Here is a 21,555-nt window from a genome sequence, read left to right as displayed (position 1 = left end):
GCAAACATGATGAATGATTTAGTAAAAAAAAATCTACTCCTAACTAAGGGGAAGAATGTTGGGTTGTACAAAAAGCAGAGAGTAGGGGTGGTAGTGAGTTTAAACAGTCAGTTTATGAGTAAACTGGACTAGACTATTAAATAGTGAAGCATTTTCCTATATCTAAAATTTGTTTGGACTATACGTAGCTTAAACTTTTCTTGGAAATAAAATCTGATCAGAGTATCCAGACAACAGAAGAACAATGCCAGTGATTTATCAGATGCAGAAAAACCAAAAGGAGGCAATACAGGCCAACCAGCAAGTTGCAAGGCTGAATACATACAAGATGAATGCAATGTTTCAAGTAAATTAACGGGGCAGCCACGTGCAGCAAATAGGTAGGGGAGGCAGTAGTCAAGCAAACTTAGCAGTCCAACTGAGGGGTACAAATCAAGTGGAGACAGCAAAAGTGCTAAATGATCTTCATCTATTTATAACATTACAGGCATAGATTGGGCAAGTCAAGAGCGGGCAGGCAGATGGCATAGTATTTGGTAGGCCATGGTGCTGGGGAATGTTAGGAGAGCAGATAGACAATGCTGGGCAGTCTAAAATGCTGAAATAGCAGATGGATATGGCAGTATCAGGCCATATGCTGATGGACAAAGCACCAGCGGGTGAAGAATGTAAATCATTCAGCAGATGAGTTAAGTGGGGCAAAAAGTAGAGACAAAAAACCAAAGGCAGTCAAACAGGAAGACAGAACAGCAGAAAAGCAATGACAGATCACCAGAAGCAGTTGTGTAGGCAAGTGACAAGCTGCCAGTAGGAGAAAAAAACACCATTCAGGAAAAAATGAGATTGAGAGTGAAGCAGTCCACTGAATTGGGTTATCTTCCATCTAGGAAACAGTAATTAATAAACTGTTATATGAGAATCTGCAAGAGAACAGCACACAAATGGTAATAGCAGATGGATCTGAACTCTATTGCCCAGGGATACAGAATGACCCTAAAACATAGATACATAACAATCCACAAGGAAATTAAACAGATGGGAAAAATGGATCCAAGCATTTTTTTTTTTTATGATGATTAAAAAAAAAACAAAACACTAAAAATTATTAATCTGGAAATGATTGGCTGGGATTGAAGTCTTCGCTTACCCCTTTCTGGAGCCCACAAAATGGGAATGTTGGGAATTTCTGCAGCAGAAAAACAGAAGAGAAAAGGGATTTCTGACTCCCAGTTTGAGGAAAGCAGATCAAATTTAGGGCTGTATGAACTGGTTCAGGGAAATCAGAACCAGCCTAAACCACCCCCTTCCTCAGAATCAAGCCATTTCTGAGGTCTGGGAAAGGTTTAGGAAGCCCTCACCCCATCATTTCCCACAACCTCCCCTTTCACACTTACCTCCAGTGCAAATAGTTTCCAGCAAGGAGGTACTTGGGAAAACTTACTCCCATGTTTATACCACTGCAAGATTTGAGGATGGCCAACTAATATTACTTCCTGTATAGGTCAGGTTTACGATTCAGTGGGATCTCTTCTACCCTTTGTGAATGAGCAAAGGGGACAGATTACTAGAAAACTACCTACCTCTTTGAAAGTGGATAAAAAAGGTAGCAGTGGCAGTAATACCAATAAATAAATAGTAACACCAATAAATAGTAATACCTTGGTGATCTCATCCATTGCCATGGATTTTAATTCCATTTATATGTTGATGTCTCTCAAAAATAGTATCTCTAGTCCAGACTTCACCTCTCAATTCCAGATTCATATATTTAACTGCCAACACAACGCCTCCACTTGGATGTTCAAGTTTCCATGATCAAAGTAAAATTGCTGATCTTTTCCCTTTCCAGTCTTCTCCATTTTAGGAAATGGCAACTCCATCCTTCCAGTTGCCCAAGCCAAAATCCTGGGACTTATACTTGACTCTTACTCCATCTGTTATGTCTACCTTCAAAATATATCAGTAATCTAACTACTTCTTACTACCTCCACATTTATCGTTGGTCTAAACCACTATCAATTTTCACTTGGATTATTTCAATAGCCTCCTAACTGGTTCCCCTGTTAAAATGTAAGTCAGATCATGTCATACCTCTGCTCAAGGCACTCCATCACACGAAGGCTGATCTACAGGCCCTTCATGATCCTTCCCCTTCCCATCTCTCTCTAATCTCATCTCTAAAATCTTTCTCTTCAGTACCATCACACTGACCTTTATGCTGTTCCATAAACATGTTACACACACTCCCACCTCAAGGCCTTTGCACTTGCAGCTTCTTTTGTCTGAAAGGCTCTTCTCCTAGACCTTCCCATGGCTTGCTCCCTCCTCTTATTCAGGTCTTTGTTCAAATGTCTCTTCATCAATGAGACCTTCCTTGACAGCCCTATTTAAAATTACAAAACTCATTCTTGCCTGTGCTACCTATTCTCCTTCCCTGGTTTATTTTTACTCACAGTACTTATTATCGTCTCAAATTCTATAAATTTTTACTTATTTACTTATGTGTGTCTCCCCAGTTGAAATGTAAATTCCATAAAGATGGGAACTTTTGACTTCTTTGTTCATTGCTGTGTCTTGAACAGTGTCTGGCATATACAGAGTAGGCACTCAGTAAATATTTGAGTTCATTAAGTATTAATTTCTTGAGCGGCTTCTCCTCTGTTTTCTCAAAGCATTCTTCTAAAAGCTCGAATACTATGAGCTTTTTGATTAACAGAATAGGTATTAGTATACTGTATTATAGGAATGTCCTAAGACAGGGGTTGGCAAACTATAGTCTACAGACCAAATCCCATCTGCTGCCTGTTTTTATATGGCTCACAATCTAAAAATGATCTTTACATTTTTAAATGATTGAAAGAAAATCAAAAGAAGAATAATACTTCATGAAATGTAAAAATTATATGAAATCTAAATTTCAGTATCTATAAATAAAGTTTTATTGGAGCATAACCACGCTCATTCATTTATATTGTTTATGGTGCTTTCCTGCTACAGGGCTGACAGAGCTGAGTAGCTGCAATAGGAATCATATGGCCCACAAAGCCTAAAATATTTACTTTCTGGCCCTTTAAGAATATGTTTGCTAACTCCTGTCCTAAGTTATTTTATATTTAGAAGGAAAAAAGTAACAGCTAAAGTTTGAATAAAGATAGACTAGTGCCTTATTGTTAATACTGTTGCTACTATTGCTCATGATACACCTATGAGAAAAGGTGGAATTATACTATGATTTTCTTTCAATATTATAAAAAAATAATATTCTCATTCCTCTGAATATTATTTAATACTGATGGCATGTTCAGTCATCTTTCCATCCTCAGAAAGCTGCCCCATCTCAAGGGACAGGGTATAGTATAGGTAAGTCTTGAAAATGGCAAAAAGTGAGGGTGAGAGGAAGTAAATAGGGCCCACAACAAACAGAACTCATATCGAAGTATCACATAATTAACCAAAGTTCTAAATATCCTTCGTAACAATAGTGGGAACTTGGCATGATATGAATCTCTTCTAAGTCTCATTCAGTGGGGTTGTACCTCATTATAATAGGGTCTACCATACAATATAATCCTGAATCATAGCAAGCAAGAGACACATTGTAGTAAGATTCCATCGTATTTATTCACTATTCAAAATCAACAGTTATTTTCTCATTGGTTCAAATGCCTACATTTTGCAGGGAAGTGTTTTAAAAATTTGCAAAACTCTATTAAAAATTATCTCCTAATGAAAAGTGACCTATTGCCTCCCATAAAGTCTTACCCTAAGGATTATTACATGCAAAGATATTATATGCTGCAATTAAACTTACAGAAAAGGATGAAGCAGCAGAGGGGAAAATATTTAAATTATCCCAATGACATCCATCACTATAATGCTATCTTCAGTCTTCACAGAGGAGTAAAATTTATTTTCTCTTATGTCAATCAGTCTTTCCAGCACAATCAACTGCTTCTTCTGCCTTGTTGTCTTGGGCTTTTGCTCTCTCTCTCAGTGAAACTGACAAGAGTTCATTTTCAAACTCCCCACTTCCAACAGGTTTCCTGCTTCTTTCTTCTCAGCAACTTTTGAAGGAACCTGGATCCCTTCTGTAAATTCTCATCTGTGTCGTTAATGATTAACTGACATGGCTACTCCCTCCACTGGACATCTGTCCTCCATTCTTTTTATAGCAGCCAAGTTATTTCCAAGTTCCAATATGAGAGAATAATGCTGGTAAAATTATTAGAACCATTCAAACTGTTTACTTTGTTATCTGAATCCACTTTTTGACTCCTTATCAGTTTCCTTTTATGGTAGGTTACAAATGTTCCACTCTTCTAATACAGTGATCTGAGAAGCTCATAGTACTTGACAGATATAGCCCCATTTGTTATCTTATTATATTTTATGTGAAATGCCGTTATTAAGATTATTTTATAGATGGAGATCAATATATATAGAGATTAATTCACATTTTTGATTTCCAACAATTAAGAAAAGTATAGCCTGAAATCTTTATTCCTAAAACTATGTCTTTAGATAAATTTGTTTTTGTTTTTGTTTTTTTGTATTTGCAAACTATTTAATGATATTTTGTTGTCAATGTCTTAACATAGCTTTGGCAAAAGCAAAAGCAAATTATTCTGGTGTCCCAGTCTTTGTTCATTTTGCAAGACTATGCCTGTAAGGGTGAGCTGGAAAGGACATTTCAATTTTATCATGCTGATAAATTCAAGGTAAAATGAGCATTTAGCGTATCCTCTCTGATATTTCTTTTTCCTTTTCCACAACTATACTATTAGGTACTTTAAGTCCTATCACATTTGGATTTTCCCCCAGAAAAGTTCTTTCAAAATTTATTCAACCACTACCTACTTAATTTTTTTAAACTAAAGCTCTATTTATATTGTAGATAGTAGTAACAGCAAATATTTATATAACTCACTGGTTTTAGCACTTTACTTAGATTAACTCACATTAATATAGCTATCCTATGAGGTAGTACTCTATCTCCATTTTACACATAAAAAAACTGAGGCACAGGAAGTAATTTGCATAAAGTTACACACTAGTATAGGTGGATCTGGGATTCAAATCCATGTACTTTGTGCTCTTAACCACTGTACTATGCTGTCTCATAAATTGCTGGATGGCCAACACTAGTTTTCTAGTAAGAGCTCTAATCAGACATAGACCTTACCATGATTTGTATCTATGCTTATTTGTATGCTTACTAATATGATCTCTCGGCCATGTAAGGGCCCCATAAAAGCTGAATATGTATTCTGGTACAGAGTAGCCATGTGATTAATACATATAATTAAAAGGAAACTGAAGACAGGATTTTATTAATGGGTTCTTCATATATGGAAGTTTTGTTCTTGCCTTATTCTCAAAATTTCAAAATTCTGACCTTGAGGAGCAATGTAGTTTTCCCTCTTCCATGTTGCCATGTGGACAGGAGACTTTCAACTTACTAGTTTTAATATGAAAATCACTTATCTCCCTAATTACTTTATTTGTCTAAATGGCTTAATTTTGCACTTATAGCTTTTCTACTGGTGCAGTTATACTAAAGAGCTTTCTTTTTGATGAATAAATAAAGGGTTTATGTCTTAAGAAAGTCTGTGGCTGGTGGAAAGAAACAATAAATGTTTCTACTTTCCAATGGGGAACAATGAAAGCCAATGGAGAAAAAGGTAAAAATTACAGAACCGGGAAATTATGGGTGAATAATGTATCTTGACAGTGTGTGGCAAAAAATACTTTAAATTTCTGCCATAAACCTATGCATCACCTTGAAAACATTTTTGTGGGACAGTATGAGATACACATTCACAGCATGAGATGTTCAAAATATTATTTTTCAAAAAGAATGTATACTATCCATGAATGTAAAAATAATACAAAAGTAAGGGGAAAATACAATAATTACCTTTAAATATCAGAAGAACTATCAGGTAAAAGAGGAACAAACCTTATTTTGTGCATTGCCAAGGGCAGAATTAGGACCCATGGGTAGAAATTATAAGGAACCCTGGTGGTGCAGTGGTTAAGCATTCAGCTGCTAACCAAAATGTTGGTAGTTTGAACCCACCAGCTGCTCCATGGCAGAAAAATGTGGCAGTCTGCTTCTGTAAAGATTACAGCCTTGGAAACCCTATGGAGCAGTTCTACTTTGTCCTATAGGGTCACTATGAGTCAGAATTGACTTGACAGCAAAGGGTATGGGGTAGAAATTGTAAGGAGACACGTTTCAGTTTGGTATGTTTGGACCTTGTAACAATTAGAGTAGTCAAAGAAATGAATTCACAGATGAAAGAATCATCAATTGAGATGTCCCGGCAAAGACTGGGAATGCTGAGATTATGTGATTTCTCTACAGTTTGTCATTTATATAAAATACTAAGCTAAACAGAGATACACCACTGAAAAAATACGTAAAAAGAAGATATTCCTTGATTGTCTTAATTGTAAGAGAAATACTGACTGAAAAGGTTTCAAACAACAAGTCAACAGAATTGAAACCTGGTACCTTAAAGCAGTTTAAATTATATAAACAAACAATGGTGTGGACAGTCACTAGTTTTACAGACTAAATTACGACTTTTTTTTAAAGCCGGGGAATAAAAAAAAAATCTCAAAAATACTGAAGCTAGTCCTATTGGGGAGGTGTTGCGTTCATTTGAATCAATGCTGCCAATTCTCAAAAGGATCTATTTTTAGAGAGCCTTGATGGTGTGATTTTACTGTATGTACTGGTTGATAGTAGACTTATGAATTATGCTTCCTAGGATCTCTGAAAAATAAAAGTTGATGTTTCTCATCTCTACATAGGGTTTTACTCTAGCTGTCCTAAAAAAAGGTATAATAATTTAGGTCTAGTTTATTCATGGAAACCCTGGTGGCATAGTAGTTAAGAGCTACGGCTGCTAACCAAAGGGTCGGCAGTTCAAATCCACCAGGCGCTCCTTGAAAACCGTGTGGGGCAGTTCTACTCTATCCTGTAGGGTCGCTCTGAGTCGGAATCAACTTGAAGGCACCGGGTTTGTTTTTTGTTTTTTGGTAGTTTATTCATCCTTCTTTGTAAAGTGAATCTTTGTTCCAGCCAGGGAGATTTTCTTAAGTTTATCTTTCTCTGTGCCTTGTTCATACTTTTCTCCTGCTTTGCTCTCTTTCACTCTGCTAATCTTAATCTTGTTCCTCTCCTTCAATTTCAGCTTAAATTCCATCTTCTTTATACATTTTCAGTGATTACTATGTTCTTTCTTAATCTTTCTCTTAAAAAAAGATCTTTTGGTCTGAATTGGCTGGACATACCTGTTACTAGGTTTATATCATCTTGTTTTATGATGTGACTACTTTAGGAGTACATGTACTTTAGCATTAAGCTCAGTAAAGCCCATGGTACTCAATAAATACTTGTTAAATTGAACAATGAATGTAGTTCTTAGCAAACTGGTAGTTCATAAATGTGCCTATATACTCTGAAATATGCATTATTTTTCTATAGATAACACAAAATAATTATAAACCCCAGATATAAAGTGGGCTATTACTAAAAATTTATCCTGAATATCATATATTTAAGACTTTTCAAGCCAAATTCCAAGAATTTTAAACTAGAAAGGAATTGGAGACTTAAAACCATATCAATAGGTTCAGCTATAGTTAAATGTATTCCTAATTAAACTTTGCATCCAGTACCTTTTAGAGGCAGGATGATATTAGGAAGTATGTAATCCAATTGTATTCCTGTAAATCCATATTCCTCATATCATATAGACTATAGAAATTCTTATTTCTGCTTCTTTGCCTTAGTAGTAGTCAGGAAATGCTGACTTACGTCCTTATATTTTAGACATATCCAACAGGTATGTTTGTAGCTAACAATAACTACCAGAAGTAAAACGGTTAGCAGCAGAACTACTTGGGTCTATCATATACAGAGAAAATAGGTAGTATTATTAATGAAATGAGGAACAAAACAGTAAAGAAAAAAAATGAACACTTACTGAGCATCTACAGAGGTACCAGGCATTATGCTAGATCCTTTAACATGTGTTATTGCCACTTACTAGCTTAGAGAACCTTTGGCAAGTCAACTAATCTATGTCTCAGTTTCTCCATCTTTAAAATGGATATAACAATAGTACCTGCCTCATATAGTTGTTTTGACGGTTAAATGAGTTAACATATGCTTAAAACAGCTCCTGACACATAGCAAGTGCTACATATAAATGTTAATATTATTATTGGCTACTATTATTATCTCAATTATTAGAAACAACAACCTTGAGAGGTAGGTATTAGCTAATTTAGCAGATGAGAAAACTGAGGTTTGAAGAGGTTAACTTGCCCTAAATTTCATAGTAAGTGGTAGAGCTGGGATTCAAATTCAGGTCTGTCTGATATAGTGTAAGACTTCTCCATCATACCACATTGTATCCTAACATTTTTAGACAAACAGAAGGTATATTTTCCATGTCCAGGACTACTTCATAAAATTTATAGAGAGAGTTCCTTAAAACCGCATGATATATAATCCTATTTTGGCCATAAAAGAATAGTACATACTATTTAATCTAGTTTTAAATATTTCAAGTATAAGGGTTTCTAGCATTCTGTTTGGTGAGCAATTTCATGTTACTGAATTATTCTATTCATACAGAACAATTTTAAGATACTCAAATTCTTATTCAAGATGGTTAGCTTCACCATTTATAACAGGCATTGTATTTTAGCCAAAACAATCCCAGAACTACTAAGTAAATATTCATAGAGTTCTAGAGTATTGGTATATGATATTTGCCAGTGAAATGACCAAAATTTCTCTGAAAATATTGATACATACCTGAAACATTTATATAATTTAAATGACCTATGTTAGCGATCAAATTTTCTTTCAAAAACAGAAATTATTAAACATGGCGTTTTTGCTATATTTCTGTTACATGTGGGATAGTTTCTCTGATTGCTAAAATGTCAATGTTAACCTTTAGGCAAAGCTGTTAAGTGTCACCTCTCACTGACTTTCACAAGAGTCACAACTTTAGAATCATTAACATGTAGTCAGTTACTCAGGCCAACTTTGTCCCCTTCCCAGTACTTACAAACTATTGTTTTTGAAGCATTATAATGTAGAAACAATAACGGTTAATGACTGCCTAAAGTAACACTTGACCTACAGTAAACACACTTAAAATTATGAAATACATGAATTGCAACAAATTGATAGTAAAACCAATTTTTATAAAGTAAATCATTTTTTCTTTCACTTGTATTAGAAAATTAGATATGCCCATGGAAAAATGTTCCTAATAATGTAAGTGGAAAATATTTATAGAAAAGATTAGATAGTATTCTGTCCCAGAGAAATCTAAATACTATAGAGTACAAACAGATTATGCTCTCTAAAATTCATAGTCCTTTCTTTTCCTAGAAATTCAGGTTTCCTTAGTAGCAGATTTTGAGTAGTCTCCCCCTTTCAGCATTTTGTCAGATACCTCTTTACTCCCATACTGAACCATTTTAAATGTGCCTTCCTTAACATCAAATTTATAGTTTCCTGAAAACTATACCTTTTAGTGTTATTTCTTTTGTTTATTTCATAATGACTGATTGATTATATCAGCGTACTTTTGTTAGGAGGCATTGCTAAAAACATGAGTTTGACAAATTTTTAAGAGTGAGATTTTACTTAATATACAATAAATTCATTTCTTATTTAATCAATTTGGAAAGTTCCAAATTTTATGGATTGTTCACTTAGAATGAGGGATATTTTATTTTTGTTTTGCTATATTATCTATTGAGTCAACAGGGCAATACACTTCAATATGGTAAAAAAGTGTTTATTCTTTGCTCCTTCTAAAAATTAAAAATTTAAGAAACAAAATCCAACATCGTTTCAAATTACTAAAGAACAAAAGGTAAAAATCAGGAAAAAAAAAAAAAAAGTGAGTAAAGGTGACTTATTGCCATCCAATAGGCCAGGGGTTGGCAAACTTTCTGCAAAGGGTCAGATGGTAAATATTTTAGGCTTCATGGGCTATACGGTTTGGGTCCCCACTACCCAAACTCTGATGTTGTAGCCATACGCAATGCGTAAATCAACGAGTATAGCTCTGTTTTAATAAAACTTCATTTATGGACATTGAAATTTAAATTTTATATCATTTTCATGTGTCAAAAAATGTTATTCTTCTTTTGATTATTTTTCAGCCATTTAAAAACATAAAATCCATTCTTTGCTCACAGGCCATACAAATAAAGGTGACAGGCTAGATTTTGGTCCATAGTTTGCCGATCCTTGAGTTCCTTCAGCGTAGGGACCATGTCTAACTCATTTTTAACTCCAGCACCCAGCATGGCATCTGATACATACTGAAGATTAAAAATAAAAAGCCTGATGAATAAATGAGTAGATGAAACATAAAGTGTAAACTAGGCTTTTAGTACTTTAATTCATGATCTACCTAATAAGTCGGTGTAAAACCGTTAATTCTGGCATAGCATAGCACTCTAAAAATGCTAAAAATTATTTTTACCTTATAAATATTAAACAGTTTTAAAATTTGCTATAACATAACAAATTTATTTTCAGCTATATAGATGTTATTTTTTTAAATGTTTCTTAATCTTTTAGTCACTTGTAGAACTTGTACATTTATGTCTATAAAGGCTTTTACTTCACCACGTCTATATGCCTTTAACTAAATTTTCACTTTTTAAGAATAATAAAAAATTATTTGCGTAAGAATATCTTCTTTGGGCATAAATTGCTTTTAAGTAATAATGGGACATGAAGAGAAAAACAATACTTTGTACAGTAAGGAGTTATTATGTTCTGTATAATTTCATAATTACTAGTGCTATACCAGTGCCAAGAGATTAACCTTCATCAAAACATGTAACCTATTCTTGAAAAATAAAGCCTATAATATCAAAATAAAACTCCAAAATACTGAAGGGTGAGGATTATTATGGCATTATACGTTAGCTTTAATAGCATCTTATGGTTGGAAGCAGGTGGAAGGCCAGCAGCATATGACTCTCAGATGAACTATATTCTGAGATGCAGGGCCTATAAATAGATACAATTCATAATTTAGAAAAATCAGTTCTGACAGCCTTATTCCTAAAAATACGCAAACAGGATAAACTTTACTAAACTTGCTATTTCATCCTGCTAACAGACTGGGGAAGAAATCTCAGGCTATTAAATTTTTCATTTTTTCTAGGGTTTATACCCATTGATGATAGCTTTAGATTGCTTTACTTCATTAATTCTATTAATCATTTTTCCCCTTTCATGTTTTTTTCCTAACAACACACACATCCCAAAAACAACTGTCCTTTGTATTTGTAAATCAACTAATTATTGATAATTACTGACTGTAAAATATTAGTACCTTAAGGAAGAAGTTATACATTACTTTTATCAAATTAATATTTGTGTTTTCTATCAATAACTTCTGACTCTATTTAAAAATTTTTGCAACTCTAAATTGTATATAGGTAAATGTGGTCTACAAATAGTTTATTCTCTTTTAGGCACAATTATCTAAGACAAATACATTAAACACAAATAACTATATAATTATAGGTCCAGAATTTTATTTCTAAATTCTTGACATCTCAGTAGTATATTTTAACTATTACAAGAATTTCAATTTTTTAAGGGTGCAAAGGAAATGAGAGTTTAGTAGTGGAGTCTGTTTTTGGTGGCCCTATATTGCATTTATGTTTATCTTTTTTTCCAAAGGTTTAATAGTTCCACTGACTTTTGCCAGATAGTCTCATTATATGCATTTATATATATAAAATATGAAGAGAACCTACTAAAGATCAAGCTATTCACAGACAATCTATTTTCAAAAATAGCTATTAGAAAAGACATATTTATCATATATTTTAAACTTCATTAGAAAAACAAACAAACCCTAATACAACTTTACCCAGGTAGCTGCTATAGGCATATATGAATATAAGAGTACTTCTACAGTTTTCAAGTAACTGAAAAACTTTAAGAATAAAGGGCTCCTCCATTTCTGATATAATGAAACATATGAGTCATGGAAAGAGACAGATTCTTGTCAACCAAAAAACAAAACAAAAAAACAGGGAAGAAAGAGCTAACAGAATGGTAGAAATTCAAGATCTCGGACTAATGGAGATGGAAAAGATAAAGTATGAAACATGCTCTATCAAAATCAAGAAATAATTTAACAAGATTGTGAAGATTTCATGGGCCTACTTAAAGTCTAGTATAAGACTGTATTTGTCCACTTGGTAGTTACATATAAAATATAGCAAATAATAAAATATTTAACCCTTAGAAGTTAACCCTTATATAGCGCTTACTAAAACGCCAGGAACAGTTTTCACTGAATCCTCACAGCCACTTTGGTATACAGGTACTATTATTTCTCCCATTTTATAGGAAACTGAGGCACAGAGCAGTTAACTGAATAGTCTATGGTCACCTTGTTAATAAGTAGCAGAGCCAGAATTTTCAGCCTAGCAATTTGGTTATAAACTTGAAGATCAGAAGAAGATACAAAATTTAAAACTTTATCATATGAATACTTTCCCGCAATTAAAAATATTGGTATCTGGTTACAAATGAATTCCTTAGTAACATTTTTCTGTTTATCTGATATAAAAATAACCAATATTATGAAAACATGCAGCCACATCACACAAAAAATCAGGATACATAATAAACCTGAAGTCATTTACTTCAGTCCCTTAATACAACACCCACACTCAAAAATCAATGTCTTCACTTATCTAGGCAATTTTCTTACAAACAAAACAAAACAAAGCACCAACACACCTCTACAGGAGACAGCTTCTCTCCCAACTGTACTTTTTAAGTTTATCTTTACAGTTTTAAAATAAATATAAAAATTGTTCAAAGAACCATTTCTCCTCAGGACCCAGAAGTTAAATAGTGTAAAAATGACCGCTTTTAAGCAATTGAAATTAACAATCTCCCAATACAACTCTATTCTGGTTGCTTTAAAAGCAAAACTATAGTATTTATAAACTTAATTACAATAATCCATGGGAGAGAGATGTGGCAGTCTGCTCCCATAAAGATTACAGCCTAGGAAACCATATGGAGCAGCTCTACTCTGTCCTACAAGGTCGCTATGAGTCCAATCGACTCAATGGCAATGGGCTTTTGTTTAATTATAGTAATACACAAAAAATTTCTGTGCCATGGTCTTCATGTAGTAGAATATATTTCATAACTTGTTAACAAAATTACATCTTTATATACTTCTAAGAGCAGTGGTTCTTAAGTGTGGAAGTATGGTCTGTGGGTCAGCAACATCTGCATTACCCGGGATCTTACACAAATTCTCAGGTTCCACTGCAGATTTACTGAAGTCAGAAACTCTGGGGGTGGGGCCCAGCAATCTCTGTTTTAACAAGCTCTCTGGTTGATTCTGATGCAGACTGAAGTTTGAAAACCACTATAATAGAGTAAGAACAACATTAATTATTTCTAATGTACAGAGCAAAAGTACCCTGCTGTTATTAGTAGATACAATAGTGTACTGATTTGAAAATAGGAGATAGTCCACATTAAGTTGAAATTCAGCCAGGAAACACTTTTTGGGAGGATCAAGAAAATAATACCACAAATGGTAATGTAACATACGGCTCTCAAGTGATACCTAAAGTTTATGCCTTCCTTAACAAGAAATTAAAGGTGTTTTTTTTGCTTAATCAGGGAGCGCTGTTGACTCTTCATTGCCTAATTTTTCTCCCTGTGCAAAGGCTGAAGGTTATTCTTGTGGCATGAAGTCTAGATATTAATTCTGCTTTTAGGCCTTATTAAACTTAATATTTAAATGCTGTTCATATTTAAAATTATAAAAAATATAACCCTTTCTCATCGCAAGTACTATAAAACTGGTATAAATATTCCATTGCAGTCATTCTAATGTGCTTTGAGACCAATGAAAAAGGTACCTCAAGAGAAGGGAAATCAGATCAAATTTTGAACTGTACTAACAAAGCAGATCAAAGCAGATGCCACGCTATGAGTCAGAGCTCTGTTGTCTCCTCCTTTGGCAAAGTGCCCAAAGCTCAGTTGGCACCACAGACCACTGAGTAAATGAAGGATTACCTTCTGGACCAGTTCAATCTTCCTCGTATTTTATTATTTCTAGTTCAAGCCCAAAGGAAAAAAAGAAACATTTATATATATATATATATATATGTATATAAAATTCTTCCACAGCAAAATTTTCATATTCTTAGAACCAGAAGTCACTTGTTCTGCCTAGCAAAATTATGAATATAATGTAAGAAATAGTAAAAACGATGAAAAATAACATAATTAGTCTACTCCTTGAATATGAGAAAGGCATACACTATCTCACCTCTGGAGTGACATCTCGTGGCGCAAACCCTGTTCCTCCAGTTGTTAATATCAAATTAAGTTCCTTTTCATCACACCAATCTATAAGAGTTTCCTGGAAGAAAACAATAGTATTGTCACACGCTGAAGGACTTGTCTGCCTGCTCAAAAGCAACCAATTCCTCAACACTTCATATACAGTGAGGAAACACAGATTCTTTTCAACAATCAAGAAGAAAATTTTGAAGCAAAATTCATAGAGCAGTTTCACGCTTAATCAAAACACACTGCAGTTTCAGGTATTTATTTTACTCAGAGAAAATGAGAGTACAAACACAGAATTCTTCAAAGTAAATGAAACATGGGAAGATACCTTAAAGAGTTCATCATTAATGTTTTCTACATTCATTTTTTAATTTTTTCCCATATAAAAATTTATACATACATTGTTATGTGACCCTAATTGCTCTCCCCATACTGTGACAGCACACTCCCTCTTTCCACCCCTGATTCCCCATGTCCGTTCAACCAGCTCCTACCCTTTCTGCCTTCCCATCTCACCTCCGGACAGAAGCTGCCCGTTTAGTGTCTTGTATCTACCTGAGCTAAGAGGCACACTCTAAATGTTTATTACGTTGTTATATGGCATATCTGAAATTCTTTTCAGCTATTCAAAATATATTTGAGAAAAAAAGATTGATCACTACTTCTTTGCGTTAATTATGAGATCTTATTTAAATAACTGCACCAATCCTGTCAGGTAAATATTAGTACCTCAATTTTTTACATATGGAAACAGATCTACTTGTTTTTTCATTAATAGATTCAGAAAGGTGAAAACACTTACTCATAAGCTCACAAACTAGAAGCAGGAAGAGCTGGGATTCAAACCAGGTCTCCTGGACTCTCAACTTATCCTCTTTTCCTTACATTTTGCCTGTCATTGATCAATTATTTTCTGCTCAGATTGTTTAGGAAAGTTTTGCATTTTCCAGTAATTTATTTTACATGGCTGCCTTAAAAGCAAGATATAAGAATAAATGATTGCTTAAAGCTTCTTTTTTTCCCCAATGCTAATATTATGACAGTATAAGAGACTAGAATCATATACCATAAAAATTTTGAAGCTGGTTGATACCACAGCAGATGTGCCTCTTCATTTTCTAGATGAGACAGCTGAAGTAAAAAGTAGTTAAAGCATCTACCCAAAGTCACACAGCTAGTTTGTGAAAGAAGTGGAACTGGGATCTTTGTCTGCAAACTCTTCTATCTATTGCTAATTCTATTCATCATCCTGCTTTTCTGCTACTTATTACAAAAGATTATATTCATTTAAATTGTAATTATATCCTTGCTTTGGTATTATATTGTTTCTTATCTTCTTTCAATTCAAGATCAAAATTTAATAATAAAATTACACCATTTAGTTGCTGATAACTAAACATGAAATATAAGTATTAAGCTGATAGGTATACAGGTAGTCCCCAGCTTACATATTTAAGATGAACCACATTTACAAACCAGGGCTTCGACCTGTTAGTTCCGGTTTGAACACTTGCTGAGAATTTGCATTTCTAACAAGTTCCCAGGCGATGCTAATACTGCTGGTTAGGGACTAATTCTGAGAACCACTTGTTAGGTGCCCTTGAGTCGGTTCCGACCGAGAATCACCAGTAGAGTCAAAACCACTGCCATCAAGTTGATTCTGATTCATAGTGGCCCTATAGCACAGAGTAGAACTGCTACATAGGGTTTCCAAGACTGTAAATCTTTACAGAAACAGACTGCCACATTTTTCTCCTGCAGAGCGGCTGGTGGGTTCCAACCACTGACCTTTTGGTTAGCAGCGGAGTGCTTTAACCATTGTGCCATCAGGGTTCCTAACTAGTAGAGTAGTGGTCCTCAAAATTTACTATATGTAAAAATCACCTGGGGATCTTGTTAAAGTGTAGATTCTGATTCAGTATATCCGGGGTAGGAATGCAAATTCTCAGCAGGAGTTCAAACTAAACAAATAGGTTCGAAGCCCTGTTACAAGCGTCCTTTTTTTTTTTTGTACATTTTACCATTAATAACAGCGGAGGGTCAGAGAAAAAGAGGAAGGCCCTCAGTGAGATGTATTGACACAGTGGCCGCAACAATGGGCTCAAGCATAACAACAATTACGAGGGTGGTGCAGGACCGGGCAGTGTTTTTTGTTCTGTTGTACACAGGGTCACTATGAGTCAGAACCGACTTGATGGCACCTAACAACAACAACATCGTTAGTAATATGTGCTACAGAAAATGTTGCAGCAAGTAATTTGCTGTGATGTTATCATTCTCAGGTGTTCAACTGCAATGTTTAAAGATTGTATTTATAAAGATACTGATAATGAAAGGCAATAATAACGAAACCTAAAAAAAAAGCTATTTGACTTATGTCAGAACTGACTTATGATGGAGTCATCAGAACAGAACCCCGCTGTGAGTTGGGGACTACCTATATGTGGAATAAAACGTTCCTCAGTTCTCAAATTCATCAATGACATAAAATGCAGCGTAATTATTTAGAAGGACAAATCCAGGTTCTAAAATGATATTCTCAGTATCCTTGCACATTTTTGTTTTATTCTGGTACCACAAGAATGCAGTGACCAAAGCTTCTCTAGAAGGGCATTTTCCCCTGCTATGATTCACTAATGGTAACACACTACTTTTCAAAAGATATAGGTTGTAAATTATTAACAGCCTAACTGAAGAACTTCCATCCCTGAGTTAGCTGTAATTTTATTCTGAGGAAAGCTCACCGAAAATCAATGAGTATTACAAGGGTGACTATTTGGTGGTTTCATAGGCCAGATTTAAAACTTCCATTGCCAGGTGCTTCTATCTATTTAAGAAGTTGAAAAGCCTAACTACCCTCATTCTAAGTAGTTAATTATTATCTCTGGTATATAAAAAATATGGTTGACACCACAATTCAGTAATGGGCAGATTAACTAACCTCGTTTTCCCCAATGGGTCCTAAAATATTTTAGATCTCGCAACATTCCTAAATGCCCCATTACAGTACTGGAGCGCCTGTGTACAGCTTTCTCATCTCTGACCACACTCCATTTATATCAGATCATTATAAAAGTAATATGGATTTGAACTTGTAGCAACAAAATATCTCAAACACTAAAGAATATACATCAAACACCAACTTTCAGTATTCACATTTCACGATGCTAATAAAGACAGTCAAAATAGTTTCTTTATACTGAAGAACTATACTATTTGGCAATACTTCCTTAGAACATAATTCATGCATCAATTAAGGAAACATTTATGGAGTGCCTACAATGTATTTGATGTTAAGCACTAAAAAAAATAAATGAAGCACTGATCTTGATCTCAAACACCTCACAGTCAAGTAATGGTTCTCAACCTTGGTTGCACATTAGAAGCATCTGAAGAGCTTTAAAAAATACTGATGCTTAGTCCCATCAGTGGGATGCAGCTTGGAGACTGGTATTTTTAAAAGCTTCCCAGGTGATTCTAAAATACAGCCAAGTGATTGGGAACTACTAGTTTAAAGAGATAATCTGCTCAGTTACCTGAGGGTGAATTTCACAGCTAACTCAACTGGGTGAGCCTACTAAAATGTCATACAGCTTAAATTTAGTTGCAACATAATAACATTATTCAAGGTTTTCCATTCCCAAGATTAGATAACTAGTAACACCTACTTTACAAGATTTCTTTCACTTGCCTTCATAATATTTGACATCTTGAACTTAAAGGTTTGTTCAAGTATTTGGGAAGTGATCAGTCTTCTGTTCTCCAAAGAAATCAAATGATGTATTGCATTGGGAAAATCTGCTGCAAAAGACCTCTTTAAAGTGTTAAAAAGCAAAGATGTCACTTTAAGGACTAAGGTGCGTCTGACCTAAGCCACGGTGTTTTCAATCGCCTAAAATGCATGTGAAAGCTGGATGATGAATATGGAAGATTGAAGAATTGATGCCTTTGAATTATGGTGTTGGTGAATACTGAATATACCATGAACTGCCAAAAGAATGAACAAATCTGACTTGGAAATACAGCCAGAATGCTCTTTAGAGGCAAGGATGGTAAGACTTCATCTCACACACTTTGGACATGTTACTAGGAGGGACCAGTACCTGGAAAAGGATATTATGCTTGGTAAAGTAGAGGGTCAGAGAAAGAGAGGAAGACCCTCAATGAGATGGATTGACACAGTGGTTCCAACAATGGACTCAAGCATAACATTGATTGTGAGGATGGCACAGGACCAACCATTGTTTTGTTCTGTTGTACATGGGGTTGCTATGAGTTGGAACTCACTTGATGGCACTTAACTACTACCACCACTACTAACGAGGCTAATTAATTTTTCTTACAAAATAATTGGAACATGCTACATTTTAGGAACCCTGGTGGCACAGTGGTTAAGAGCTACGGCTGCTAACCAAAAGGTCAGCAGTTCGAATCCACCAGCCACTCCTTGGAAATGCTATGGGGCAGTTCTACTCTGTCGTATGGCGTCGCTATGAGTAGGAACTGACTCCACGGTAATGGGTTTTTTTTTGTTTTTTTTTTTTGGTGTTAAAAATCCACTACAACTCCTTAAATGGAAGATTTTTAAATGGGCTAGGGTTTTCTGTTTCTAAGATTTTTTAAACTGTGAAGTTACTAGTTTTTATAAATGATACCATTTATACTAACAAAACAACAACAATGCGAACATTTTCAAGATACTCTCTCCACATTACAAGTTTGTTTTTAAAAGTAATTATTTTCTTACTCATTGTTAAAAATACAAAGTCAACCATAAAGGCCAGATAAAGTGTGAGACTGAAAAGAGCTTATATAAGGAGTTTGACAAGTATCAGCTCTGCCTTTGTTGTTTTTTGAACACACGTGCAATATTAGAATTATGTTTGGATTCTTTCTAGGCTTCCTTATAAGTGATAATACAATTTGTAAATCCACTTAAATTAGGCCCATATAAACTACATTATAATGTGCTTAAAGCGAATGAATAAGTGAGCGGGGCACAGCCATCTCCTTGTATATTGGAACACCCACTCTTCTCTCAGCATAGCTTGCCTGTAACGTGTCAGATGCTATGTGACATAAGGATGGAGCAAGGACACAAGGGTCAATGTGAATGCTAAAGGTTAACAAAGCTTAACTTCTTTTGTGAAAGAAAAAAATAAACATAAAAAGAAGTCTACTATTTTCTTTCCACACCCCAATAGACTTTCTTGTAAACTTCCTGGTGCATATACTTTGTGGACTGATGCTCTAAACTGTGAACTCCTCAAAGGTTTGTTGTTGTTGTTAGTTGCCACTGAATTGGCTCCAAATCATGGTGACCTTATGTATAACAGAAAAAAATGTTGCCCAGCTGGCAACTATTTTATTTATTTTCTTATTTCTGGATGATGGCATAATATATTATCTAATATTCAGTAAATGTTCATTGAATGAATGGAACCTTGCATGAAGTAGAGGCTCAATAAAAATTGGGGAAATTTAATTAAAAGTTGATATTCCAATTGTTGATGATGAGTTATTAGAGGCTGTAATCTGACAATATGATGAAGGGAATCAGGTTCAAGTACAGAGCATCTCTGGCCCTGTGTACAATTAGAGAGTAGCTAGTCTCTTGTAAATCAGGTAGGTGAACATTTTTGGTCACCAGCAAGGAGTTGGCAATTAAGTATCAATCTCTGATGACATGCTTCACTAATTTTACAATACTTCTAGTAAGATTAAGTTAATCAGTCTCTGGTCAATCTGACTCCACATATGAACGATTCTAAAAAAATTCAAGAAAACTTAAAATACGCTTTTACATTTTAGGAAAACTTCCAAGATCTCCTTTCATATGTCTTCTTTTTCACTTTGTCTCCCAAATTAATTTAACTTCTCATTTATTTTTCTAGGCAGGTTCTCTTATTTCTTATCCATTAGTCATATCTTATCTGCATTATGTATTATTGGGACAAGAAATCCTTCTTCCTTTGATTCTTTTTGGCTTTACCAATCTACTCCAAAACTTATTCCCATCAAGTTGATTCTGGCTCAAAGCGACCCTATAGGACAGAGTAGAACTGCCCCATAGGGTTTCCAAGGAGCGGCTGGTGGATTCAAATGGCAGGCCTTTTGGTTAGCAGCTGTAGCTCTTAACCACAGCGCCACCAGGGCTCCACTTTAACATTAGTATTCTAAAAATACATTTCCTTAAAACCTTTTTAAAAATAACTCTTCTCTACTGGAGAAAATACTAGTGCATTTTCTAGTATTGGTTAATATAGGTGAAATTTTCACTAAGTCTTTCAAAAGGTAAATATAAACAATAGTTATCATTTACTAGACTGAAGCAAATTGCAAGTGTTTACTTAAACGGAAATTCTATGGGTTTCTGGGATATTTGGGGGGTTGCAGGTATAAGAAAGTATCCTTATCTAAGTAGTATTTATGCATCACTTTTCCTACATTCTCATTTTCTATTTGCATATAGACATAAACATTATATGTATTCATAATGTATAATATTTTTAAGGTTTACATGTGTCCTTGCATAGTCCTTAGGACACCTCTTGCCCTGAGAAGATACAAAAACTAAGACTTTGTTACACTTCAAATTATCATTTGTTATCTAACGAAAAATAAAATGTCAACCCAGGGTGACAAATTCAGGCCAATGGTATCTTTCTCCTTCCAAGAAAGTAAGAGTTGTTCTTTCATTCATGTGCTCTGATGCTTAATCCTTGGACCAGTTTGAGTTTAATTCTATTCATTTAAACATCAAATATTACAATTTTCAAATACTGTATGTACTACTTACAAGGATATTTTAAAGACTGTGAATGATTAGAGTCCAATTCATTGTTGGTCTTAATCAATGCAATATAAAACTCTGCAGTGACAGTGTTTCGAATGGCTGTTGGACAGTAGATTACTATTTTTTATGCTAATCCTATATTCATACTTTAGAAATACCTTTAATCAACATGATTTTCTTAATCTTTACTAGACAGCAATACATTATCTCACTGCTGAAAGAAACTGAAATGAGTAAATGGGACTACAGTCACATGCCTAATTATCCAAAAAGAATCAATCTGTGCCTAAGAACCTTCTGTGTATTGTTCTGAACAAAGGAAATCTGGGTACACAATTGTGCAATAGTCATA

The 21,555-nt window shown here is 34.5% G+C and overlaps 1 protein-coding gene across 1 annotated transcript in view; it reads right to left on the bottom strand.

The window, feature by feature from the left end:
* GPHN (gephyrin) overlaps positions 1-21,555 on the bottom strand; it is a 632,163-nt gene that overhangs the window by 334,625 nt on the left and 275,983 nt on the right. Inside the window, exon 4 of the mRNA XM_004370959.2 lies at positions 14,385-14,477. Within this exon, the coding sequence (XP_004371016.1) occupies positions 14,385-14,477 (93 nt within the window). The remainder of the gene's footprint in view (positions 1-14,384; positions 14,478-21,555) is intronic.

This window comes from Trichechus manatus, unplaced genomic scaffold (genome assembly GCF_000243295.1).
Source record: "Trichechus manatus latirostris isolate Lorelei unplaced genomic scaffold, TriManLat1.0 scaffold00010, whole genome shotgun sequence".
In the NCBI taxonomy this organism is placed as follows: Eukaryota; Metazoa; Chordata; class Mammalia; order Sirenia; family Trichechidae; genus Trichechus; species Trichechus manatus.
The sequence above is the reverse complement of the archived record's forward strand: the minus strand, read 5'-3'. Positions and strand labels throughout refer to the sequence as shown.